Source organism: Salarias fasciatus, chromosome 20, assembly GCF_902148845.1.
Source record: "Salarias fasciatus chromosome 20, fSalaFa1.1, whole genome shotgun sequence".
Classification (NCBI taxonomy): domain Eukaryota; kingdom Metazoa; phylum Chordata; class Actinopteri; order Blenniiformes; family Blenniidae; genus Salarias; species Salarias fasciatus.
In genome coordinates, this window is record NC_043764.1 from 21,421,102 (window position 1) to 21,444,267 (window position 23,166).

The following is a 23,166-nucleotide window of genomic DNA, read 5'->3' on the forward strand; positions in this document are numbered from 1 at the left end:
ATTTCACTAAACTCCTGTTTAGAAGATAAGAAAGACATTAATTTTTTTTCAATAATGTTAACTATGGTTTTGAATTTATTCATTGAAAATCACAGTTTTAGGGAAATCAGTAAACATAACACATATAATGAGAATCAAGTTGAGATATCAGTAAAAAGTAAAAGTTTAGTTATTATGTAATTATCATTTAAACTTGTACTCTATAAGTTGTTTTTCTCCTATTTTCCTCATTCCGGCCCAACTGAAATTCAAGCTGAGCTTCATGCGGCCCCTCGAACAAACTGACTCTGACATCCGTCCTCGTGGTTCTTCATCTGGACTGATGTGATGTGAAGCTGAATCCTGTGCCGGCTGATCCTGGAGCAGTTATCAGTCCATCACAGAGCGAGGAGAAGGAGACGGGAGCCGGAGGAAAACTCTCTCAAGCTCAGGGAGAACATGCAAATCCACACTCGAATCAGCGACACCAGCTGTTCTGTGGTGTCGCCACCTTGCAGCAGACATGGTGCAGGTGGAGCCATGACCACTTCCTCCTACGTCACGCCGCAGGGCATGACGGAGTGACGGCTGGGGGCCTTTGGCAGACCGGGACTCTGACAGCATGAATTCAAATGACAAGTCCAGCTGTTCTCAGCAAACCCAGTTCAATCTGGTCCAAGTGAAGGGAACATGGACTCGACAGGCGGAGCCGGGCCAGCTGGCAGGGGCCACACTGTCAGAGGCTAAAATGTGAGTACCAGGTCCAGGGAACTTTATTAGGAGTTACATCAATAAAACAAACACATCCATTCTCTAGCTTTGATCATTGCAGTTTTCATCATGTGACAAATTAAATATTCTTCACAAAAAGAGTCCCACTTTCAGCAGTGACAGTGATTTTGAATACATTTCTGCATGTGTGAGTTTAAACTCTGTGATCAAAGCCTCTGCTCACTGCATGCAGTGCTGTGCTCTCGCGGACATTAGTGAGCCGCGTGGTCAGACGGAGGGGCATGCCTTTCTATTTCAGGCTGCTGTCACTTGTGTGAATCATGTTCAGCAGTTTCCACGCTTTAACCCAGTGAGGACCACTCACTCTTCAACACACTGCAGGACTGCATGACGTCCGCATGCCCTTATCAAACATTTATATATATATATATATATATATATATATATATATATATATATATATATATATATATATATATATATATATACATATATATATATATATATATACACACACACACAGTATAAAAGACATTAATTCGACCAAAACCACAAAAACTCCAGCATCATTAATTCCATAAGTTGGTTAAATATCTCACTGGATCCATGTTAAAGTTTGGCTACAGACGGATGAGTACCAATGCAGAGACTGGGAGGAAGTCTTCACAGCAGCACCTCTCTGTGTTCAGCACAGCTATTCTATCCTGTTTACACTGACAGTTATTTATTTGAGGAAAAAAGAGAACAAGTTTGAAAAGTTCACTTCCACAATTAAAGGATAAAGGCCAGATTTTGTTATAGAGCAAGAGAATTTGGCAGATACATTGTAAAGCAGTCAAGTACAGATATTGCAGCGTCTTTATCATATTGATTTTCTCAGCGGTGCAGTTTAAATGTGGTGTTTAAAAATGTCAGTTTATATCTCTTTGCTTTCCTCGCGGGATGAAAATGTTCAGGTTCAGATGCAGTAATCAATAGCTTTTCATCTAAAATCGCTACAATCTAATAAATCCTCATTTTTATTGATGTAACATAACGGCACATTCCTCAGCTTGGCTTATTATATAAACTGGGAAAAGTTACATTTGAAGCCATGTTCCACACATTGTAACATCTGCAAAGCAACTCAGACAGTCGGACTCCAGCTCTCTGTGCATCCATGAGCTCATAGTTATATTTTCACAGGTTTTGCTGCAGTGTTGCTGCATTTCTTTGAACTTTACTGCCACCTGTAGTCAGTGAAGCGTTGAAAGTTAACAGAGCTGGAAGGAAAATATCAAAAACAAAACAACAAACCCACAAAATTATGACTGGGAGTTTGCTGATCTTATGGATTTCTGGCAGGTTTCCTCTGTATGATCAGAGGACACAAATATGGGAAATTTTAGTCAAGATATTCTGTTGAAGCCTTTTTTTTCTGACAGTAAATACTGAAAAGCTATTGTATTATTCACATAGTTAGGAAACGAATCCTTTTTTTTAATTAAAGCAGAATTCAACAAATACGCTCATAATTTCTTTGAGCTACACAGAGAACTTTCCTGTATTTTCAGAAGGTGAAAATGACATGGAGGAGCTGCGAGTGCACACATTGCACACACAGAAACTTGCCACATTATCACAGATCAAAACCTCGACTCGCATCAGGATCCAGACGCCGTGCCTCCTGGATCCTTCAGCGTTGCTGTGAAAACTTTTAATTTAACTAAAAACTGCTGCATGGTGCGAGAACCTGACTTGACAGTCAACAGTCTCACGTCTAACCTGTGACAGAATCCGTCCGAAACACATTTACGTCATGTGTTTCATACTTTAAGCCCAGCCGTTGCGTCGTAGCTCGCTGTGAAGCTGTGTTCTCCTTGTGTTTGTGAACTCCCTTCAGCTTTGAGGCTCACTCCGAGCATGGAGTCTCCTGGACGGTGGTCAGCCCCGTCGTGTTCACATACCGGGTCATTCAGTGCAGAAACCTGCTGGATCCCAGAAACGACACTCTGCTCTGGGGTCACGTAGCAGACGAAGACCTTAAGAGCGTCATGAGTCGCTCAGCAGACGTGAAGCGTTTGGTCGTCATGGACGAGACCGTGTTCCGGCTGTACGGCGCCCAGGTGACTCACTACTTTGAAAGCAGAGGAGTCGTTTACAAGCTCCTCCCTCTGCCCACCACGGAGGAGAACAAGAGTCTGGGGCTGGTCACCAAAATCTTGGAGGAGGTTCACCAGTTTGGGCTTGACCGGCGCTCTGAGCCCATCATCGCCATTGGGGGCGGGGTGTGTCTGGACGTGGTGGGCCTGGCAGCGTCCCTGTACCGCCGCAGGACGCCGTACATCCGGGTGCCCACCACCCTGCTGGCGTACGTCGACGCCAGCGTGGGGGCGAAGACCGGGGTCAACTTCGCCGGAGGGAAAAACAAGCTGGGGAGCTACGTCCCGCCCGTGGCGACGTTTCTAGATCGCTCCTTCTTCCAAACCGTCCCACCGCGACAGATCTCCAACGGGATGGCGGAGATGCTGAAGGTGCTCGCCACTGCATGGCTTCTGGTGAAGAGTGCAGGTTTGTGCAGTGGCTTGGCATGAAAAACAACGCTGTGCAAATCAGCACAGCATTAGAGCTGCATGGTATCAGGTGAACCTGTCATAACCACGCCGAGTTATTGATTTGCTCGTGAATCATGCCCTGCTCTCAACAGGAAAGTTTCTGTTTAACGATGATTGTTTTGCTGGTGCTCAAACTCATGCAATGCATCCTGAAATATTTGTGTTCATGAGCTCTTATCAACTTCACAACAAAACAGAAACCTGTGAAACTTTTTTTTTTTTTTTTTTTTATGGGTTTCTGGAGTTTCCCCCAAAACAGCCACCAGGAAGTAAGAATAAATACATCTTTCTTTTGCGAAGCTGTCAACAGCACAGATATTCCCCGAGGGCCTGCGGAGCGATGTTGACCCCCGGAGTGGTGATTCATATTGATGTGGCACTTTGTGTGAACTCCGAACGCTGAAGAGAATCAAGAGTTTGTGTGAAAAGAGCATCGATCTCCACCAGAAGCCTCACTTCTTGATAAAATTCCCAAAAACAGCTCACTTCCACTCAAATCATTCAACACTTAAAGAGTTCACATCACAGGCATGGAGACAAGATGATCTGACAAACAGAACACACACACACACACACACACACACACACACACACACACACACACACACACACACACACACACACACACACACGTAGCCCCTTATGAACCCAGAGCACCAGGTGACAGCAAAAACTCAATCAGGAACAGGTGAGGAAGCAGCAATCAGACACGAGGAGCGGAACTGTAGAGCCTGAAACCAGAGACAGAAACACCACAATCACACTGGACAAAACATGAACCATGACGCTTTAACATATACAAAATACTTGACTCACACTCAAAATTCTACCATTTATAAAATCATTAGAAATTAAAGCCGCAACCGGCATTGGGCAGTACCAAGCCTCTGCTCAATGGAAATCCTAAAATCCTCTCACGCATCGGCCTACTCCATGCATGCATTGCATGTGTTGTGTTGATCGTCACCTGCAGCGCTAATCTGTCTCCACCGTTCAAATGTCCACGGTCTTCCTGCTGGTTTCCCCTTCAGATGGCTCTGATGAAGCATCGCGGTCTCTTCGAGCTGCTGGAGTCCGAAGGCGGGAAGCTGCTGCAATCCAAGCTGCAGTCAGATGAGACCGCCGACACGTCTGAACGCGAAGACGGCGCCGCAGCGTCCGTCCGCATGGCGATCGAGACCATGCTGGAGGAGCTGGCCCCCAACCTGTGGGAGGACGATCTGGACCGGCTGGTGGACTTCGGGCACCTCATCAGCCCCGAGCTGGAGATGGTCGACGAGTTTCAGCAATAATCTTCAACTTGCTTTAAAGTGACATTAACCTGATGAGGCTCTCCTCGAGCAAACAGGAGTTCAGTGAAATAGTAATGGTCAAGGCAACTTTGACTAATGCTAAAACAGCAAAGAGAGACAGCAGCTCTGCAGCTCCTCAACTGTGTTGTTTAGTTTACTGTTTGAGTTCTACTCAATGACAGTTACAGTATTTAAATTGTTCAAGATCAGTAAAATACTCAAGCAAAAGTTCAAAGTACTCAACTGAAAAAGCTACTCAAAGTATGAGTAATAATATCAATAGTGATAATGCGACTAAAATTGCATGCAAAAAAAGAATCACAGTTACGTGAGCATGTATATTTTCTTAATTCCAGTTATTGTATATAATCCTGTCTGTGTTCTGTTTGCCCAGAGGGTTTTGCCGGCGCTGCTTCACGGGGAGGCGGTGAACATCGACATGTGCCTCATGGTCTACGTGGCCCAGCAGAAGGGGCTCCTGACGGCGGAGGAGAAGGGCCGCATCGTGCAGTGCATGCTGGGCCTGCGGCTGCCCGTGTGGCACGAGGCGTGCACGCTGGCCCTCGTGCGCAGGGCCCTCGGGGAGCGCCTGAGGCACTCGGCCGGCTCCGTCAGGATGCCCCTCCCCACGGGACTGGGGCGAGCAGGTAGGGAGCGAGGAACCACCCGACCTGTTTGTCAACCGTCTTCTGGCCTCGCTGAGCAAATCACAGCCTCACACACTGAAACTGGGATTGATTCACAGCAATTAAATGTGCAAATGTTTTGTCTGTATTGTGTCTTAACCAGGACAAACTCACCAGGTAAACATCATAAATAACTACCTGCTAAATGTTGTGAATGTGTCACAACAGCTGTGGGAACGTGAGTCTTACGGGAGGGAGGGGTGGGAAAAAATCTGTTAACTGGGGGAGTTTTTTTTTTATTGTTCTGTTCTCATCAGCACAAATCCAGTCCAACTTTATTTATGCAGCCCTTAAATACGGTAACTAACAGTAAGATACATTAATACAAAAGACAAAATATGATTACAAATATAGTGTATCTCAGGATAAAAAGCGTATAAAGAAAAGACTTTTCAAACACAGGTTTACCTAATGTCACCCCCAAAGTAGCATTTCTAATTTTGAATCCACCAATAAAAGAGTAAACACGATAGAAATGTGCCAGTGTTGCTGGGCGATCGGGTGAAAACAGCTTCCGATCTTTTGGATCTCTTGTGTGACACAAAGCTCCTGCACTGTGTTCACTCACTGAGTTCTTCGGCCTCAGAAGTTCGGAGAACGCAGCAGATTCAGCTCAGTTCTCGCGGACGACTAAAATGTCACTTTCATCCAGAGGTGGAGACGTTATCTACCCTCTGTCTTTTGAGAAACATGCTGACTCCAACTTAAAGATTCCAAATTCATACCTTTAATAATAATAAAATCTCATCTCTCTCTCTCTCTCTCTCACACACACACACCGTGTGAGAATTTCCCCTCTCGAGGTTTCAAGTCCTTGAGCTGTGAATCACTGGAATCGGCTGCATATTGCTGAGAGATGTGCAGAAAACTGTCTCACCCACAAATAACAAGGGTCTTTGTTACACGAGAATATGCTGATTGTGTTTCTATTTCACAGAAATCTTCCACGACATGATTGAGGATGATATTCTCACGCAGGCGTTCCAGAACTGGACTGATGAGCTTTCATCTGCAGGGAACAAATGAAAACAATCGACCATGTATGGAACTTGTTTGTGGGATCAGTATCGTGCAACTCAGCTATTTATAAGAGATGATAATGTATTAAGCTGCACAGTGGAGATCGAAACATTACAATGTAGTTAAAAAGACATTTCATTAAGAAGAAAAAAAAAAAAAACACAAATTCCAACAGCTTTCAAATAAAACTTTTAATATTTCTCACAAGATAGCTTCCACATTGAGTACCAATGAGTTTAAGTTCACTAATCTGAAACCAGTGGGTACAGTAACTATTGCTACATTCATCTCCTATAAAGTGTAACAATAAGAACAGTCGCAACATCAGCAGAGTCTGTTTGAACCGCGGGAGTGAGAATGAGCAGACGAGCTCCGAAAGGTTCTTCGTTAGTGGTTCGCCCAGAATGTGCCACGGTCACTTACAGCCTTCGGAGGAGTTTTCTTCATCAAATATCTGATCGACAGTCACATTTCAGGGTTGTTTGATATTTATGTTAAATAAATGTTCTGGGTTCACTCGAAGATCTGAGTGCTGCTCTGTTAAGGCTCAGTCCAAATCCACCAAAGCTGTGAAGCTTCATCAATGACACCAAAACACCACAAGGTCCACCGTCCGGCGAATTCCAGGCCTTCTCCTCAGAAACTCTGGAAAACGCTACGATAAAGTCAAACTCGAGCTATGTTTCTAGTTTATTTTTTTTTTAATTTTCTGTTCTGTTTTTCCGACATATAAAAACAAACACTCACCATGAACGTGTATCTGGATTCTTCTAGTCTGATTGCCACTGTGCTCTACATATTGCTCATAACTACGAGAGGAGAGGCACCGCTAATAAAGGTGCATCGGCTAAAACGGTTTCAACATCTCTATTTATATCTTCATATCAACATACGGCTTCTTTTTTTGTCTTTTTTAAATTTTGGCATACATTTTGGCAGTTTAAAGTTGTGAACTACATTCATACTAGTCTGAGAAGGTTTCTAAATACTCGGCGCAACTTTGGAAACACTTGTTTTCAGATCATTAAAGACAAAAGAAATGCAGAGGTGCACCGCGTGGAGCTCCAGAGTGTTCAATGCTAAATGAATCATTTTAAAATACTGAATTAGATTTTGTTATCTACCAAAAAAAAAAAACTGTGTACAAAACCATCCAAACATGTGGTGATTATCACAAGATAACTCAGGGTTGATAAAACATCACTGGCGTTGTGTTTGGGAAGATAAAATCAGTTCTTATCGGACACAGAGGAACTTGGTTCTGATGACGGGGCCTGAGAAAGATTCAAGGAATGGCTCAAAGAAATCCATTAACGTCCGACCCGTGGCAATATGCTGTATTCTCGTCACGTCTGCACACTGCAAACTTTTATTACTAGGATCTATCCTCTGGGCTTAATAAATGTGTAAAACTTTATCTCAGCCAGATTTTCTTCAGCCTGAACCAAAAAGTGGGATGATCTTTGGTGAAAAAGGGAGCAGCCGGAAATACTTTATATTAATTCCAAACTTTTATTTCACAGAGATGTTGCCTTTGAGAGGACTGTTCACGTTAGCTTTCTTTTCATAATGCCTCATTTATTACTGAACACTCCGGGCTTCCCACGCTGCCCCACTGCGTCTCTGAGAAACCTCCACACCACAGCTGACCTACGAAGCACCAAACACGCATCAACGTCCTCGCACGTCACCAGGTCAACACAAACCACTGTAAGGCACTTTGAATGAAAAAGATGGCTACTCCGGCGCCGTCTCGAACCGATCGCGACGCTGCTCTACAGGCACAACTTCAACCACTTGCATAGTTCGGCCGAGCGGCGGCGGTAACCAGAGCGGGGAGTCACTGAACTCAACGTGACGCGCCGCAAACCGCAGAAATGTACAACGAGCACACGCCATCTACAGTCTCACATACTACCCTGTATACAGCTGACAGGCCACATACAATAGTTAGTTTATGTTTAGATTTAAAAAAAAAAAAAGGCAAAATAAACACATTTCAATTTACAGAGGTCATTCCAGTGTTTTGACAATGTCATGCAGTTCATACAAAATCCCAAAGCAGTCTCCTTATTCTCCTTGGCAATACAAACGTCCACATAATGAGAAAAAAAAAAGCAACATCCTGAATGTGAAATGTCACTGAAGTGTTTTTTTTTCCTTTCTACATATATATAGATATATGATGTATTTATAAAAAAAAAAGAATAATTTAGAAAATTGATGGACAGTCAAAAAAACTGGAGACATTCACCAGAATACTGTTTGTGCTAAAAACTGCATTTTCACCAGTTCTGTGTTTCTACTTTCAGTAAATATAAATGAACTCATTCGAGTTTCTTAAATCAAAGAAATAACTAATGTTTATCGGTTTATATATTTATATACTTCACACTTTTTTATTTATGAAAAGAAACTTTTAAAAAATAAATATTGAGATAAGTTGCATTGATTTTCTGCTTAAGTTATTGACTGGTTTTTGGCAGTGAGGAATGTTTTGGTAATAAATCTCTTACACACTGCAGGATGTTTGTTTTAACAACCCAAACAGACTTTTTTTTTTTCTTTTTGTAAAATCATAATGATGACTTTTTTTCATTTTAATTATCTTGAAGGAGACACATAATCTTTGAGATTATTAAATGTGCTTTTTTTTTTCTTACCATTTCGGGGCTACTTTGAACAGCTTGGTATAAATTAATTTGGAGGGGAATGTGTACTCAAAAGTTGTGTTTACATAGATACATAAATAAGATCAAATCTACAAATGATTCGTGTTTGTCAAGCGAGAAATTTCAACTGGAAGACTGACGCGGACTCAGCTAACAGCCAAAAAAAAAAAAACAAAAAAACACGTGCATAGCAATACAACCACGATGTGGACACATCTTCATAAGGCATCGGCACATTCAAGTTCAATCTAAGACACAAAGAGTGTAAAGCACTATCGTAATAAATAGAGTTTCCTTCGTCTTCTATTATTGCTAGTGATTTAAAAAGCAGTGTTCATCTCACCACAAAATATCTACACTTCTGACCATGATTTATAATTTCCCTAGATTCTTTGGAATCAATAGAAAATAACGTAATCTAGCCTCTATCCAAAGATAAATGCATCTTTTTTTTTTTAAATAGAAAAAAAAAAACATCTATTTTTGCAGCTCATTGTCATTGGAGTATTGATTAAAGCAAACACTTTAAAATCAGTCCTTGAAATCAAGGTTGAGAGCCTGAAAAGACATAAACATAAGAAATAAACACATGGATATAAAAGATTCAATACATGTAAACGCAGGTGGAGGGGTGAAGGAGGAAATAAAAACAACAACAACAATAAAATAAAATAAAAAAAAAAGCCTCTCCAGCAGCTCAGGGATGAAGATGCAGGTAAGGCGTCCTCCAGTAGGGGGTGCTAACAACCCTGCTCGTTCTCATCCATGCTGACGCTGCTCTTGCGGCTGCTGTCCTTGGAGGCGTCCGGGGAGACGGACGAGAGCAGGGGGTCGCCCCCCCTCACCGGCGACAGGGTGTCTTCCATGAGGATGTCGTTGAGTTTGGAGCCCGGCTTGCCGTGGACGCCGTAGTGGCCCTCGGGGTAGTTGGGGTGGCCGTCGCTGAGCTCCAGCGCGCCGGGTGGCTCGGCGGGGCAGGCCGGGTGGTGTTGGTGGTGCGGGTGGAGCGTGTACAGGTCCTGGTGACAGTCCTCCAGGGCCGGCTCCTGCTTGATGGCCCGCGCGGCGAGCTCGGCCGAGCAGAGCGCCGACGAGGCGATGGCCAGGCCGTGAGCCCGGGCCTGCATCTCCAGCTCCTGCAGCCCACACACACACACACACACACACACACACACACAGAGTTAAGACAGCGTATCTTGCTAATAAACCAGAGGAGTTCCTGGTTATGGATTAATACAGTTTCTCTCCTCTCTCCTCACCTGTATTCTGAGCATCAGGTGTCTGTTGGCGTGCTCCAGCTTCTTCTGCCGGCTCTCCAGCTCTTTGGCCCTCTGCTGCTCCCGCTGCAGCTTCCGGATGTAGTCCACCGACGCCTTCAGGATGGTGCCTTTGTTCCAGCGCATGTCTCTGAACAGCCACAGAGGAGATGGTATTTTTAGATTCCCAAAGTTTTCCTCAGGTCACAAGCTATTCCGTCTGCACCCCACTGAAATGTCAAGTTAGGATTTTTTTTTTTTTTTTTAATAATTTGAAAAGAAATGGAGCAGACATCAGTGAATCTGAGTTACTTTCATGACATCGTCCGCTGGATGTGAAGGTGATTTATGCATACGGAGTCCTAATAACAGTGGATGGGAGATAATAATGAGGCGAGCTGCTGCGGGGGTCACAGACGGACGGCAGCTCTTTACAGAAATAAATGCTTCAAGAGAATTTATGCATTATTAACCAAGGCCACAAGCTGGTCCTGAAGACGACCCTGAAGAAACAAAGTGTTGCAGTGGAAGATTTGTGAGGGGAAAACTAATCTGTTTTCGGTTTAATAGGAGAAATGCTACTAAACTTTCCCACAGTGATGTGGTGTTTACATTCAGGGGGCTTTCCTGGATACAGGATCGGGGAGCATTTTTGATGCCAAAAAGCACATGCATGTTTGTTTTCACACGGGCTGTAATTATCTCAGGTGAGTGTGTTTCTCTCTGATATTCATGTTTATGTTTAGTGTGATTATGTGTGCACTTGTTTTACTGTCTTTGTGAGGCCCAAAAACTGCGCATATAGATTAAGACAGATGTATGTCCTACAAAGTTTTACAAGTATTTAGCAGCGGCGTTTGGTGACTCTGCTCGAGTGTTTGCCCTATGAGGGACTGGTGACGTGTCCAAGTCTAAAAAGAGATAATGATAAGAGATGGATGAAGTTTTGGGACTACAAGGTAAACACTGACACTCAGCTGTGATGTTCAGAACGAGGCTAAAGGTGTTGTTGAATACAGTGAGTCAGTGAAAAGATGGGGCCTGACTTTACCACTGTTACGACGACCGAAACAGGTTTAGATACTCACACTGAAAGTCTTCAATGTGGACAAAAAAACAAGTCCCTGTAAGCAAAATCATCACACTACTTCATTATGAGGGTAGACGTGTTTTTAGGTTATGATTATTTGGGTCAGGCTGTTGTTACTGCTAAGTTTAGAATCTGCAGGAAAAGGATATATGGAGGTTACTGCGACGTAGCCACAAGACAAGGAAGCACTGTGTGTGTGTGTGTGTGTGTGTGTGTGTGTGTGTGTGTGTGTGTGTGTGTGTGTGTGTGTGTGTGTGTGTGTGTGTGTGTGTGTGTGTACAGCCCAGCTGGAGTTGAGCAAAACAACCATGGGTGAATAGACACAACAGAAGAGGCTGCAGGGATCAAGAACTACAAACAAGGTCAAAGGTCACAGCTTTAATCTGTTTTTTTAAACTGTCTATATATGATAATTGGCTTTTTAGGTTTAATTTTTGCATGAACCCCTTTTTACAGCTCACTGTTGTCTTGAACCTAGATACATCTCATAATTAGACGGATTCAGTTTTTATATTTTTTTGTTTTTTTAAGGGCCGTGAAAAAATAATTCTCACATGCCATCTGAAAGGGAAAGATAAAATCAGCAGGAATGTACTCTAAAGTTCAGCAGAAGATAAAATGAGGATTCAACAGGGAGCTCCTTCAGATGTGTGGTACAACATTCCCTCAGTCTCACTCTTCAGACAGCGCTTCCCTGAACAGCCTTGACGGAGAGATACTGAGACAAAGAGGGAATTTCACCCCAAAAAACTGTAACTTTAGAAAACACTGACTTTAGCTCAACGCTTTCATCTAATTCTTTCAATTATGAAAGAAGGATTCTTTATATTAATGTAGATTTGGGGAGTTTAGAGCATTGATGACTAAACGCAGCGTCAGGCTTTCTCCTCATTAACTGAAACTGCAGTTCGATTCATCCCGTCTTCTTTTCACAGTCATTAAGAGGCAAATGTCTTTCAGGAGCATCTTTATGTTTTTCACTTCTCTACTAATCAAAGACGGAATAAATCACTTACGGGTCGTTGGATTTTGGAATTAAAGTGCCAAGCTCCTTAATTCGATCATTGATGTTAAACCGTCTTCTTCTCTCAACTGCAAAACAAAAACAGAAAAGGAAATGAATAAGCGATCTTGGAGAATCTCTCACAAATCAAACTCTGGGAATTTAAACACAATTATTTATTCTCTCCTCCGGATGATGAAGCAACTGAAACTCACTCAAGTTATGGTTGTCTTTTTTCTGCCTCTCTTTAGCCAGGGCTCTTACTTCAGCTTCTGAAACACACATTTTGGTTACTCACCCTAATCAACAGCATGGTGCAGAGATTAAAAACAAACAAAATAAAAAAGAGAGAGAGAGAGTTGTTTTCGAACTTGCTGAAGCTAAACAATGCCACGTACCCACAGGGAACCCTTCAGGCCTTTGATAGTTGTCAAATTTGCCACAGGATCCAGACTTATCCAGCATATGCATGATGGCCGGGGATTGTGAGACTACGTGATGAAAATGGTTTTGATCATTAGAAACATAAAAACAAAATGGGACAAAAGAAAAAAAAAGGCACACAGAGACCGCAATTACATAAGTTAAAATGTGGTCTGCACAAAGGCCTGGAGAGCGGAAACTGCGCAAAACATGATTAATTTCCACATTAAGTGTGATGAGAGGAGCAGACGCGGCACTTACCGGAGTATTCCCTTTTGATGTTGGGCAGGTTGGCGGGGCAGGAGTTGCTGATGGGCAGACCTTGCTGGGACATCCCCTGATTACCGTACATGTCCATGAGGTTAGCGGGCACGGGGATCTGAAGGCACACGGGAGAAGATGCTGCTGAGAGAGGATCACACCCCTCCTGCGTGGACGCTAATCAGCAGGGAGGCGACATGTAACAGCCTTATTACGCCCAGTGAGAAAAGGTTAAATTTAAATTGAACAGTTTTAGAGAGGATCTGTCCAGAAAAAAAAGATAAAAACAAAATAAATCCACTTACCAGCACTTTTAAAGGTCACTGGTCAACAGATTTTATCTCTCTTTGTTTAATCCGTGTAAAAAAAAGAGTGAAAATTGCAAATGTGGTTTAACTGCAGGATTAATTCTTGGCTCCCTTCCAGCTAAAACCTCAGGTAGTATTTCCCTCCAGAAAACCGTCAGAGTATCTGGGAAGTGTTTGTCTGGAGTTGATCTGCCTGACTGTGGAGCTGAGATTCACATAACTGCAGCTCAGGAGGACTAATGAAGGCTAATGACTGTTTTTGCAGCGAAACGCGCACTAAATGAAAACACAGTCATTGGGTGACGTCTCAAAAGACATAAGCGCCTGGACGGACGTGCACAGACACATACCGTGTTCGCCATCTGAAGTCCGGGATCCATCAGGCCGAGGATGTCGTCACTGTAACTGGACTCCAGACTAATAATGTCGTCGATGACATCATCCATCTGGAACAGAAACGCAAATAGTTTTGAATTATTTTTAAATTCATGAGCGGGTAAAGGGCACACAGTCAAGTGTGAGTGAGGCGCTCACCTCTTTCTCGCAGTTAGAGTTGAGGGTCAGTAAGGCCATAGGGCTGTTGGGGGCGCTGTTGCCCGGCCCTGGCGGCATGCCCCCGTGGTCAGAGGACTGGTTGTTGGGGCAGGGCAGGCTCAACGCCTGAGACCCGAGCTTTCCCAGGTACCGCTTCACCTGCTGCTGCTGGGAGCGCTGGATGTGGTATTTCGTGGGGTTCTCCAGATGAGTCTGGACCTTTCGATGGAGGGCAGAGCAGGAAAGAGGAGGTTTGAGATGACAGAGACATGCAGAAAGGAGGAGGTTTTGAACAGAAATGCTCCTTGCTTGAAGGGATGGGAATACAAATACGCATCTTCATCACACTTGCAGAAAAATATCTTACTGCGAAGTGGAAGTTCATTTTAAATTGAACCAAAAGTTTTCTTTTATTAGATTATATTAAATCTAAATATAGCTCCTGCCTGCCTCTCGCACTGCACAGAAGCGACTGTAATTTTTAAATAAACCCGGCGCAGGCTTCAAATCCTGCGATGCATTATGCATTTCTCCTTTGAAACGCTGTCAGGAGCTGTTACCTCAAAGAGTCTCAGAAGTAAACATCATCCTGATAATTTCCCGTCAGCTCGACAACTTCCATCTTCTCTACATACACAGTCCACTTATTTTAGGTAACAAAAATCATGCGCGCGCCGGTTTCTGCACTTTAAAGACACCTTTGATTTCCGCGGATCATTAATCTCCCTCACAGCATTCATGATCCATAAAACTCTCCTGCAGACAGACAAAGAAAACTTCAGAGACAGCCTTTGTCGGGCCGAACAACAGCTTGAATGAAGCCGAGCTGCTGAGATCAAGTGTATTCAGACTGTGTCACATTTTATTCTAATTTTAATTGCAATCATGCAAATTCAGTGAATTAAAACCTTCACTGTAGCATAGAGAATATGGTTAAAAAAAAGTGGAAAAGACATGCGTATGCTGCAGTAAATATGAATTTAACTGGATCTCTGCTGTTAAAATGTAAAATGTTATCACTTCCTTTTCAACATACCTCATAAGGCTGGTATCCAAGCATCTCAAGCATCATTTTCCTCTTTAAAGAAAAAAAACTCTCTGTGCTAAAGTTTCAGACTGAACTGCGGAGCGCTGCTCCTGTGCCGGCTGCACCAGAGGACTAAAAGCCTGGAAGACTGAGGACAGACAAGTCGAGCTCATCTTTTAAAAGGCAAGGAAAGTAATTAGCTATGCATGTCAGGGAATCTCTGTAAACACAATGAGCCTTTTCAAATTTGTGTTGTTTTATGTAAAATCTGTATTTACTCCTTTACGGTGAATCACTTGATGTCAGGATGTGGCACTAACAGTTACAGTCTTTGTTTACAAGGCCACTTCTTCTTCTTCTTTTTTTTTTTTTTTTTTCTGAGACTGGCCCGGGGCTGTTACTTTGCCCCATCCAACTTTTTAACCCATGTGGAAGCTTGTGTTCCCAGTTCAGCCCCATACAAAGACCATTTAATCCTCATTTGCCTCTCAGCTCTCCATTCCTCTAAATGGCATTTTAAACGAGATAAAAAGAGAGAGAGAAAAAAAGCCACATAGCATCTCTAAACTGATGAATAACTGCCTCGGCTACATCATCGACTTAAACATATGTATTTGTTCCGCATAAGCCCAGAGGACTGGGTTCATTAGGAGAACCGGGAGAGTCACATGGTCTCCATGAACTCTTCGCCACCTTTTATATTTCCTCTGCCTCCATGAAAACTTTCAGTAAAAGAAAATAAAGTCAAACAGCTTTCATGACAAGAAGAAGACTTAAAATCTGCAAAAGCTCATTCTCACGTTGAATCCCACGTTATGAATAGTTATTTCCACGCATGTTGGAACCGACTGATAAATCATAGTGAGAGAGAACCGATCAGTGTTCCTGCTCTGTACGGTAGATAAAAGCCGTTCATGTATGATTGGCATGGTGATAAGATGAAGGAGTGAGTGGTGACACAAAGTGAGGGCAATAGCTGCAAATACAAGACAAGATATTACAAAAGATTTGAAAAAACAAGAACAGTTATTAATATGAATGAAATTACATAAAAATACTTTAAAGAAGACAAATTGGAAAAAAGTAAACAACACAAAAAAATATTACGATGATGGAGGTAGAACTGATGACAAATCTCAATAAATCCAAATTCAGAAGACGTGTTTCAATTATTAGATTTTCTGTGCCGCGTCCACCCGCTTCATCAGTGAATGACAATCATCTTTTATTTTTCTTCTATGCTGCATCAGAAAAATTCACTGGGGATCCATTATAAATGTTTTTTGATATGGATAGTTTCTGCTTGTCGAGGCTGACATTGATACTGACAGCTGGTGAAACTCTTTATTTACAGTACAGACCTGAAGGTGAGGTAGGCTAAGATCTGGTTAGGAAAGAAATAAATACCATTATAGCTCTTCCTCTGACATAATCATACAATATAACTCAAATCACAGTTACAATCTCAACGAAAATAGTTTCATTAATAAAAGATTCAATATAATCGGCCATGTCAGCTTATTCTAATTGCCTCGAGTTATCTGCACGATGTCAGCTCACCAAATATCAGTATTATCTCTAAATATGTACTATACTTAGTATCTATGTTAGGTACACAGGAATGTCATAATTTCTATTTTCTGTTGTTGCAAACTCTGCAGTTACTTCAAGTAAAGTCCCACTGGATCAATACGACGCCCATCAAGCATTAACGGCTCGTCAGACCATCTTTCACTCTTCTCAGCAGAACACACACTCCCTGTTCTCCACATCCAGATAGTGTCATTGTTTCCTACGTGGGGGGGGGGGGGGGGGGGGGGGGGGACCTCATGTGAGCTGCATTAACACATTTTATATCCCACAGGTATGACTGCCATCACCTTGGGCTGCAAATTGTCATCACAGGGTTGTAGTGCTGCCGGCACTGAGGGTAATGTATTTACACCATGTGAATGGCTGAATAAGAGGAACAATATCATGCTTTGGGCTAAAGAATGACATTCATTCATTAGTACTGGTCACTAACGGCTTCTTTAAGTCCTCACTTTGTTCTTCTTCCGGGATTTAAAGATTCCCCTCCAGACATCTTTCAAGAAGCCAATAAAACGCTCTATTTTTATGTTGTTGAGTTGTTTTTTTTTTAACTTTTAAAAATACACTCTTCCCCTCTTGATCATCACAAATGACCACACTGAAGACTTCTGCTTGTTTAACCCTTTATGGGACACTCATCCAAATCCTTGTAAGCTTCAAATGCCACTCCTAGAGCATGCATCGAGACTTTAAAATCAGCGTGGATAAAGACAATCATCATCAATTTATGTAGAACAAAGTCTCTTGAAAAGCATTTACCTAACCAAAAATCTGTGTTAATATCTTAGAAATTATTTAAAAGCTCTCTGGATTGTTCACACACTTCAGAGTGACCATTAAATGAATTTCTGATAGTATCTCCAAAAAATGTGCCCTCCACATAACTAACCGGAAGCATATGGATCCACTGTACGGGCGCTCGCATACGAGCATATCGTATTCACACAGCATCATCTCACTGTTTTGAATATTTAGCCATGCAGCCTGCTGTTTGATCACTGTCAGCTTCTAATTATAACTTTTAAAGAAACAGGAAGCTGCACAATACGAGCTGATGGTTAGACAAAACATTCTAAATCCTATTTATGCCACTTTTTTTGTAAGCAAAGTGAAAGACTGATCCCTCACTAGGCTCTTTTACTAGGTTAAACCTTCAGCTTATCAGTCTTCAGGCAGGAGTGGAAAAACACTGTCCATGAAGTAGGCGCTTGTTACACCAGCTGATGATAGTTTGAGGATGATTGCCACCGTGATCTGATCATTGGTAAAGACTAAACTTCTCTCGACATTAATTAAAAACTCAAATATTCGATAAACATTAGATAAAGTATTAGAAACCTAATCCTCACGAATAAATCCGACCTTTAAATAAGTGACCCATTTACCTGCGAAACACACACAAATGATGTGTAAACAAACTGCAAACACTTGCACTTGTTCAAGACCATTTAGTATAATCGACAGGATATCAGAAATAAACTTCTGGCTGTACATTTTGTAAAGTTATTTACCAATTATTAATGAGCAAAACAGTTATACCAGCAGGTAAAGTTATGTGATCAATGAATGATTATCTGACTCTGATTCTTGTCAATTAATAGGAAAACATTAATTAAAAAAAGAACTGGTTGTAATTCAAAAGGTAATATATAACTTGGTATTTTACCTGAAAAGTTCAAACACAGTAGAAAGGGAAAGTCAAATAAAGTTGAGCAATCTGAATGATTCTTTTTCAGCAGACTATTAAATTATTATCAGTTTGGACTGAATACAACAACCTCTCTAAAACCCTATAAGCACATGATTTTGCTTGATTTCACACCACTACTACCAGATAAAGACATCTGAACATCAATTATTTCATAATAAATACATATTGTTCTGTGAAAAGTTCAGATACAAGCTCTCATTCAATGCAACATCCCTCCTGAGCCACAAGTCAAACTCACACCGTCAGATTCATAGTATTTCTCTTTCTAACAAAACCCAGTGAGTAACATTCGCTCGTCGGATAAGGTCAATCTTTGTCTCTCTGGTTTTGATTTCTGGCAACAATCCCTCCCTCAATGTGTTTTCTGTGTGCCTTCATCACTGTGTGGAAAAGAGATTTTCTGCAGTAGACAAAAGGTGATCAGAGCTGCTTGAACAGTGATGTTTTGAGCTGAGCACCGTGCTCCAAGTCTCTGGAGGTCAGAGAAAGCATGTCCAATTCCAGAGTCTCCCCACTGCACCAGTTTCTGTTGAATGTGGTTTACTGAATGATTTTCAGGCTCACGTCGGGTCTCAGTAGATAATGTTTTAGGATACAGAACACTAGAATGTTCAAGAAAGCAGGATAGTAACACAGTAACATTACACTGTCAAAAAGATTCCTAAAATGCTTGCACTGGGGCCACATACAGCACAAACTGATCCTGGGTGGAGCAGATCAATAAAATGTTAAAGTCAATAAAGGCAAGCTCAACATAAAGCTATTTAAAACTAATGGATTCATACAGCGAAGCGCATGAAATCCACGTCCTCCCATGTCTTTACATGCAGAACAGCTTTAAAGTAAAGTGTCTTTCACTGCAGCGTCTCTCTCTCTCTCTCTCTCTCTCTCTCTCTCTCTCTCTCTCTCTCTCTCTCTCTCTCTCTCTTGTCTTATACGCTCTTGTTAAAATCTTGTGAAGCATGATGAATCGATTACAAACAGCAGATCCTTTTCAAGAAATTTCACCCATGTTTTCTTTGTAATTCTCAAATTTTGCAATGTCATTTTTCATTTTTTGGGGGAGGGCAGTTTTAATTTTTTATGTTGGAATTGTCATTTTTCGATGCACATATGATATTTACAGTTATATGTAGAAGATTCATTCTGTTCTTAATGTGAACGCAGCACATACAGAAATATGTGTGTTTGCAAATTGTGAGTCAGTGCATATACATATGCATGCAGACCAGAAGATGTTGGAGGTCATAACTCATATTTTCACATATCTGCTAAACTGTTTCTGAAAACAGAAAAAAAAAAAAAAAACATGTTTAAGGAATAATATGAACCTTATAGAACAGCCTCTCCCTCTCACACACAGTTTGAAAATAGAAACAAAGAGGACAATAAGGACATTATGTGCCCCAGGTGAAGTATATGAAAGTGCCACAAGTAGAAATAAGTTGGCTTCTGTCAGGAAATGTCTGTGGCTGTGGCCCGATCCCTGCTGATATCATGTTTAACTCTTTCTAGTGCACACTGTAATAGTTTGAAATGGAAAGGAAAAAGAAAAAAAAAAAGCACCTATATTAGTCCCACAAGTGAACTGTCATAAAATGCAAAACTACATGTTGTAAGTTGAATGTAACAAATATTTATTGGGGGTGGAAAAAACCCGAAATGACATAACATTTTAACAACTTGCAGTTTAAAAAAGTACCTACAATGGCTCAAATTTTCACTGGCTTTCTGCAAAAAAACTTGAGCATTCATGTTGTTCATTCTGTAACTATTAACTCATGTATATGAATAAGCTGAAAGTGAGTCTGGTTATTTGCTCCATAAAGGCTTAAAGCCAGTGGATTCATCAAACATGAAAAACCTTGTTGAATCTTCTAAGTAATGATGATTTGCAGCATTTCTCCACATAACATGTGTTGAACCAAGAATGACAATATTTCTATACCAAGCAATGCTTGAAGGAACGGGATTGAAACTCATATGTGAGAATTTGGTGTGTTTAACACAAACATGAATTCGGAATAGTGTATCCATCTATCTCTTCACATTTATACTATATTTCAAAACAGCTTTATCCCGCGACTGAAGCATCAGAGTAAAATAAGAGATAATGTATTCCGTAGCTACATTAAAAATGTGTTTTGACAGCTGCAATCAGCCTGATTCGGAACGAACTGTGATGCTTTTACAGCTTGTTTTGTCCTCAAGGAGTTTGCAAATTGTCACACGTAATTCGATGGTCTCACAGCTCTGAGTGAGTTCATCGTGGCCCCTTGAGGGCCACGCACCTCGGGCAGGAACGTCATGACCTCTCTAAATAGCATACTGCAGCGTTTGTTGTTTGAAACAATTTTGAGCATGCCGGATTATCTGTTTATCGAAGGTGAAAAGGGTCCTTTTCATTGTCGTGTTTTTTAAGAGTGGACACACACAAGTACATCGAACAAGGCGGCCCGTTGTTCATCCGCTCGTTTTTAGCCATCGACAGGCCCGAGGGCGTCTGCAACACAGGCCCAAAAGAGTCAGAGACACTCGGCAGCAGCAGCAGGCACAAAGCGTCTTGCTGTACTAACAGAGAGGACACTGGGTGAGTGCAGAGTGACAAACACACATCTGTATTTCTCTGACTTGCATGCTACAGGCAATCGATGATGGTCCTACCAGGATACATTTAACAAGACTGCCCCCATTTGCTATGCAGACGAGAAGAATGGGCCACTTTGTCTCACAGTTAAGCAGCTAACAAACTCTGCAGGACATGCAGACGACACACTGTGATGCTAACGTGCGCTTGCGACATCAGACCAACCTGGGGTCTTCTTCTGCTTCTCGCGTCCCGGGACTATATGCACACACCAAACAGGTTTTTTTTTTCTCCACACATTAAAAGTCTCACCATTTGCTTAAATCAGCATAAATTCTCCAAACAGATCAATTACAGTGATTTTATGCACTCATGAAGCGCACTTTTAAAGGTCAGAAAACAAATCATGTACTGAATGTGAGCGTTATGAGAAATGTTTGACAAAAAGCCAAAATAAACACGATGTTGAATACACAGATTCTGCATAAACATATGATGTTATAACGCCATGCTTCATGGGTGAGTAGACATGTGCAGTGAATTTAAACAACTTCTGGTACTCAGTCATCATTATCTGCGCGGCATCCCTGTGCACTTTCTGTCACGAGCTGCACAGATTGTATAATCCAAAGAAATGTACATTTTGTACAGGGTTGACCACTTTGTTCTTTTGGTGGCACCGCAGATCCTTTGAAAAAGGAAAAAAAAAAAAATGTAGAAATCATTATTTAACCCTTTTAGGAAGTTATCCTACATAAATTTCAAAGCAGTGTTTTTTTTTCCTCTAAAATATGCCATGGAATGAAAGGAGTGGGGGCTAATTACGAGCATTCTTCACTGAATTAGCGTTCGGTGTGTGGTAAGGCTGTGCTCGCCTTTGTCTTGATCCCTAAACTGATCCCTTACTTATTCCCAAGAAGGTCAGAGGTCACTTGGTTAATTAAGGGCCCAATCAGTCTTTAGATAAACTCATCTGAGCTTAATGTTTGCACTTTTTGAGGTCCAGCAGCTCTGCCTGGTACCCCTGAGCTTTTTGTGGACTCTGCTAATCTACCCACAGACAGGGGAGCAGGTTAACCCAGCTCAACAGCGCCAAGCTGGAACGGCCTTTTCATTTGAGGACTTCAGTCAATGAAGAATGTCTGTAAGCTCTCGCCAAAGCAGAGAAATTACTCCAACTTGATGTATTGTACACGAGGTGAGGGGCTCGGGGCGGGGGCATCCTAAACCTCTCAAAGAGCTGCAGATTACGGCGAGTTAGCAATGTTTATGCTAAATGAGAGGGGTAATGTTTTCAATGGATACACTGTATTTGTCCTGAGCTGCTGGCCCATGCCACACACATCCAGAGTGATGAAAGTGCGGCTGAACAAGTAACCATGAAATCTGCAAATGTGTTGTGGGTGGGTTTCAGTCAATGGAGAAGTAACATGCGGGATATCAGCGTGTATTAACCGCGCTCAGTCTGAGGTTACACAATAAAATCTGCATTCAGACTAATCAAAGCTTCTTGTTTTTGTCGCTGAACAGGTATGGAATCTATAGCACACTTTACACAGCAACACAGCAGCAGAGCAGCAACACCGTCTTTCATCATCATCGAAAAATGCTCTTTACCATTTTAACCTTTTAAACATTCCAGCAAAGCCATTATTCAGGAACTAAGGTTTTTTTTTTTTTTAATGTTGCATAACATTTGAAAAGCTACAGATTTCCTGAAACTTCTCATGTTCAAAATTTCATAAAGACTGGAAACTCTAGCCACTGCCAAAAACACCTCTAAATAAATCATAATCATCAACAAAATCCACTGTTCTGTATTTTTCTGTAATTACAAAAAATACGACAAAGTTTAAAATGTGTCCCATAAATGTGAAAATAAAGAGGTAGACAGACATGAATCATCATGACTAACTGCACATACACCGTGACAACGTAGCACCTTCAAATCCTCGTAAAAACACACTTTTCCAAGAAAACACAAACTAAATAAATACGTCAACTTTTGTGGAGCAAAACAATACTCCAAACTTTTCCCACAGCAAAATGTTCATACGAAGGAAAACCCAACACAGAATACATCAGTCTCCAATCAGCACACACACCTTTATGCAACACAGCCCCGAACACTTCTTCTACTATTTCATCGATATAGCTACTTCTGTGCAAACACTCGAATAAAACAAAGGGGAAAACTTACCAAACTGCCCTGTTAAAGATAAATTCTCAAACACAGCGGTGTCTAGTCGTACAGAAAATCTTAACAGTCTCCTGTCCCTCGGACTGCCAGGGAATCAAAGCTATGAAAAGATGTGAATGTAGCTGAGCAAATAGGATTAAAGATGGCTAAATCCAAATGGCTGGAAGCACAGCATGCATTAAAGAGGAATTCTCTCAG

The 23,166-nt window shown here is 41.7% G+C and overlaps 2 protein-coding genes across 5 annotated transcripts in view; one reads left to right on the plus strand and one right to left on the minus strand.

The window, feature by feature from the left end:
• Positions 1–438: 438 nt before the first annotated feature.
• On the plus strand, positions 439–6,309 carry LOC115408807 (2-epi-5-epi-valiolone synthase-like). The gene is made up of 6 exons (XM_030119733.1): positions 439–511; positions 585–729; positions 2,594–3,224; positions 4,337–4,576; positions 4,992–5,244; positions 6,221–6,309. Exons 1-6 carry the CDS (start codon positions 439–441, stop codon positions 6,307–6,309), a joined length of 1,431 nt encoding a protein of 476 aa, XP_029975593.1.
• Positions 6,310–7,198: 889 nt separating this feature from the next.
• LOC115408343 (microphthalmia-associated transcription factor-like) overlaps positions 7,199–23,166 on the minus strand; it is a 31,368-nt gene continuing 15,400 nt past the window's right edge. For 2 of the 4 annotated variants that reach the window (XM_030119049.1, XM_030119048.1), the window contains exons 3-10: positions 13,851–14,069; positions 13,667–13,762; positions 13,009–13,126; positions 12,723–12,815; positions 12,540–12,593; positions 12,338–12,413; positions 10,235–10,382; positions 7,199–10,111 (exon numbers count right to left, since the gene is read on the minus strand). In XM_030119049.1, coding sequence (XP_029974909.1) covers positions 9,716–10,111; positions 10,235–10,382; positions 12,338–12,413; positions 12,540–12,593; positions 12,723–12,815; positions 13,009–13,126; positions 13,667–13,762; positions 13,851–14,069 — 1,200 coding nt within the window. In that variant the 3' untranslated portion in view covers positions 7,199–9,715. Of the gene's footprint in view, positions 10,112–10,234; positions 10,383–12,337; positions 12,414–12,539; positions 12,597–12,722; positions 12,816–13,008; positions 13,127–13,666; positions 13,763–13,850; positions 14,070–23,166 lie in introns of all 4 variants that reach the window. The other 2 variants (XM_030119047.1, XM_030119046.1) reach the window with 1 other exon arrangement.

Excerpts from the sequence above, each read along its gene's own strand:
- LOC115408807 (XM_030119733.1), top strand. The coding sequence starts at position 439 with ATGCAAATCCACACTCGAATCAGCGACACCAGCTGTTCTGTGGTGTCG. Across the intron at positions 3,225-4,336 it reads GGATGGCGGAGATGCTGAAG|ATGGCTCTGATGAAGCATCG; the intron begins GTGCTCGCCACT and ends TTTCCCCTTCAG. Across the intron at positions 4,577-4,991 it reads TCAGCCCCGAGCTGGAGATG|AGGGTTTTGCCGGCGCTGCT; the intron begins GTCGACGAGTTT and ends CTGTTTGCCCAG.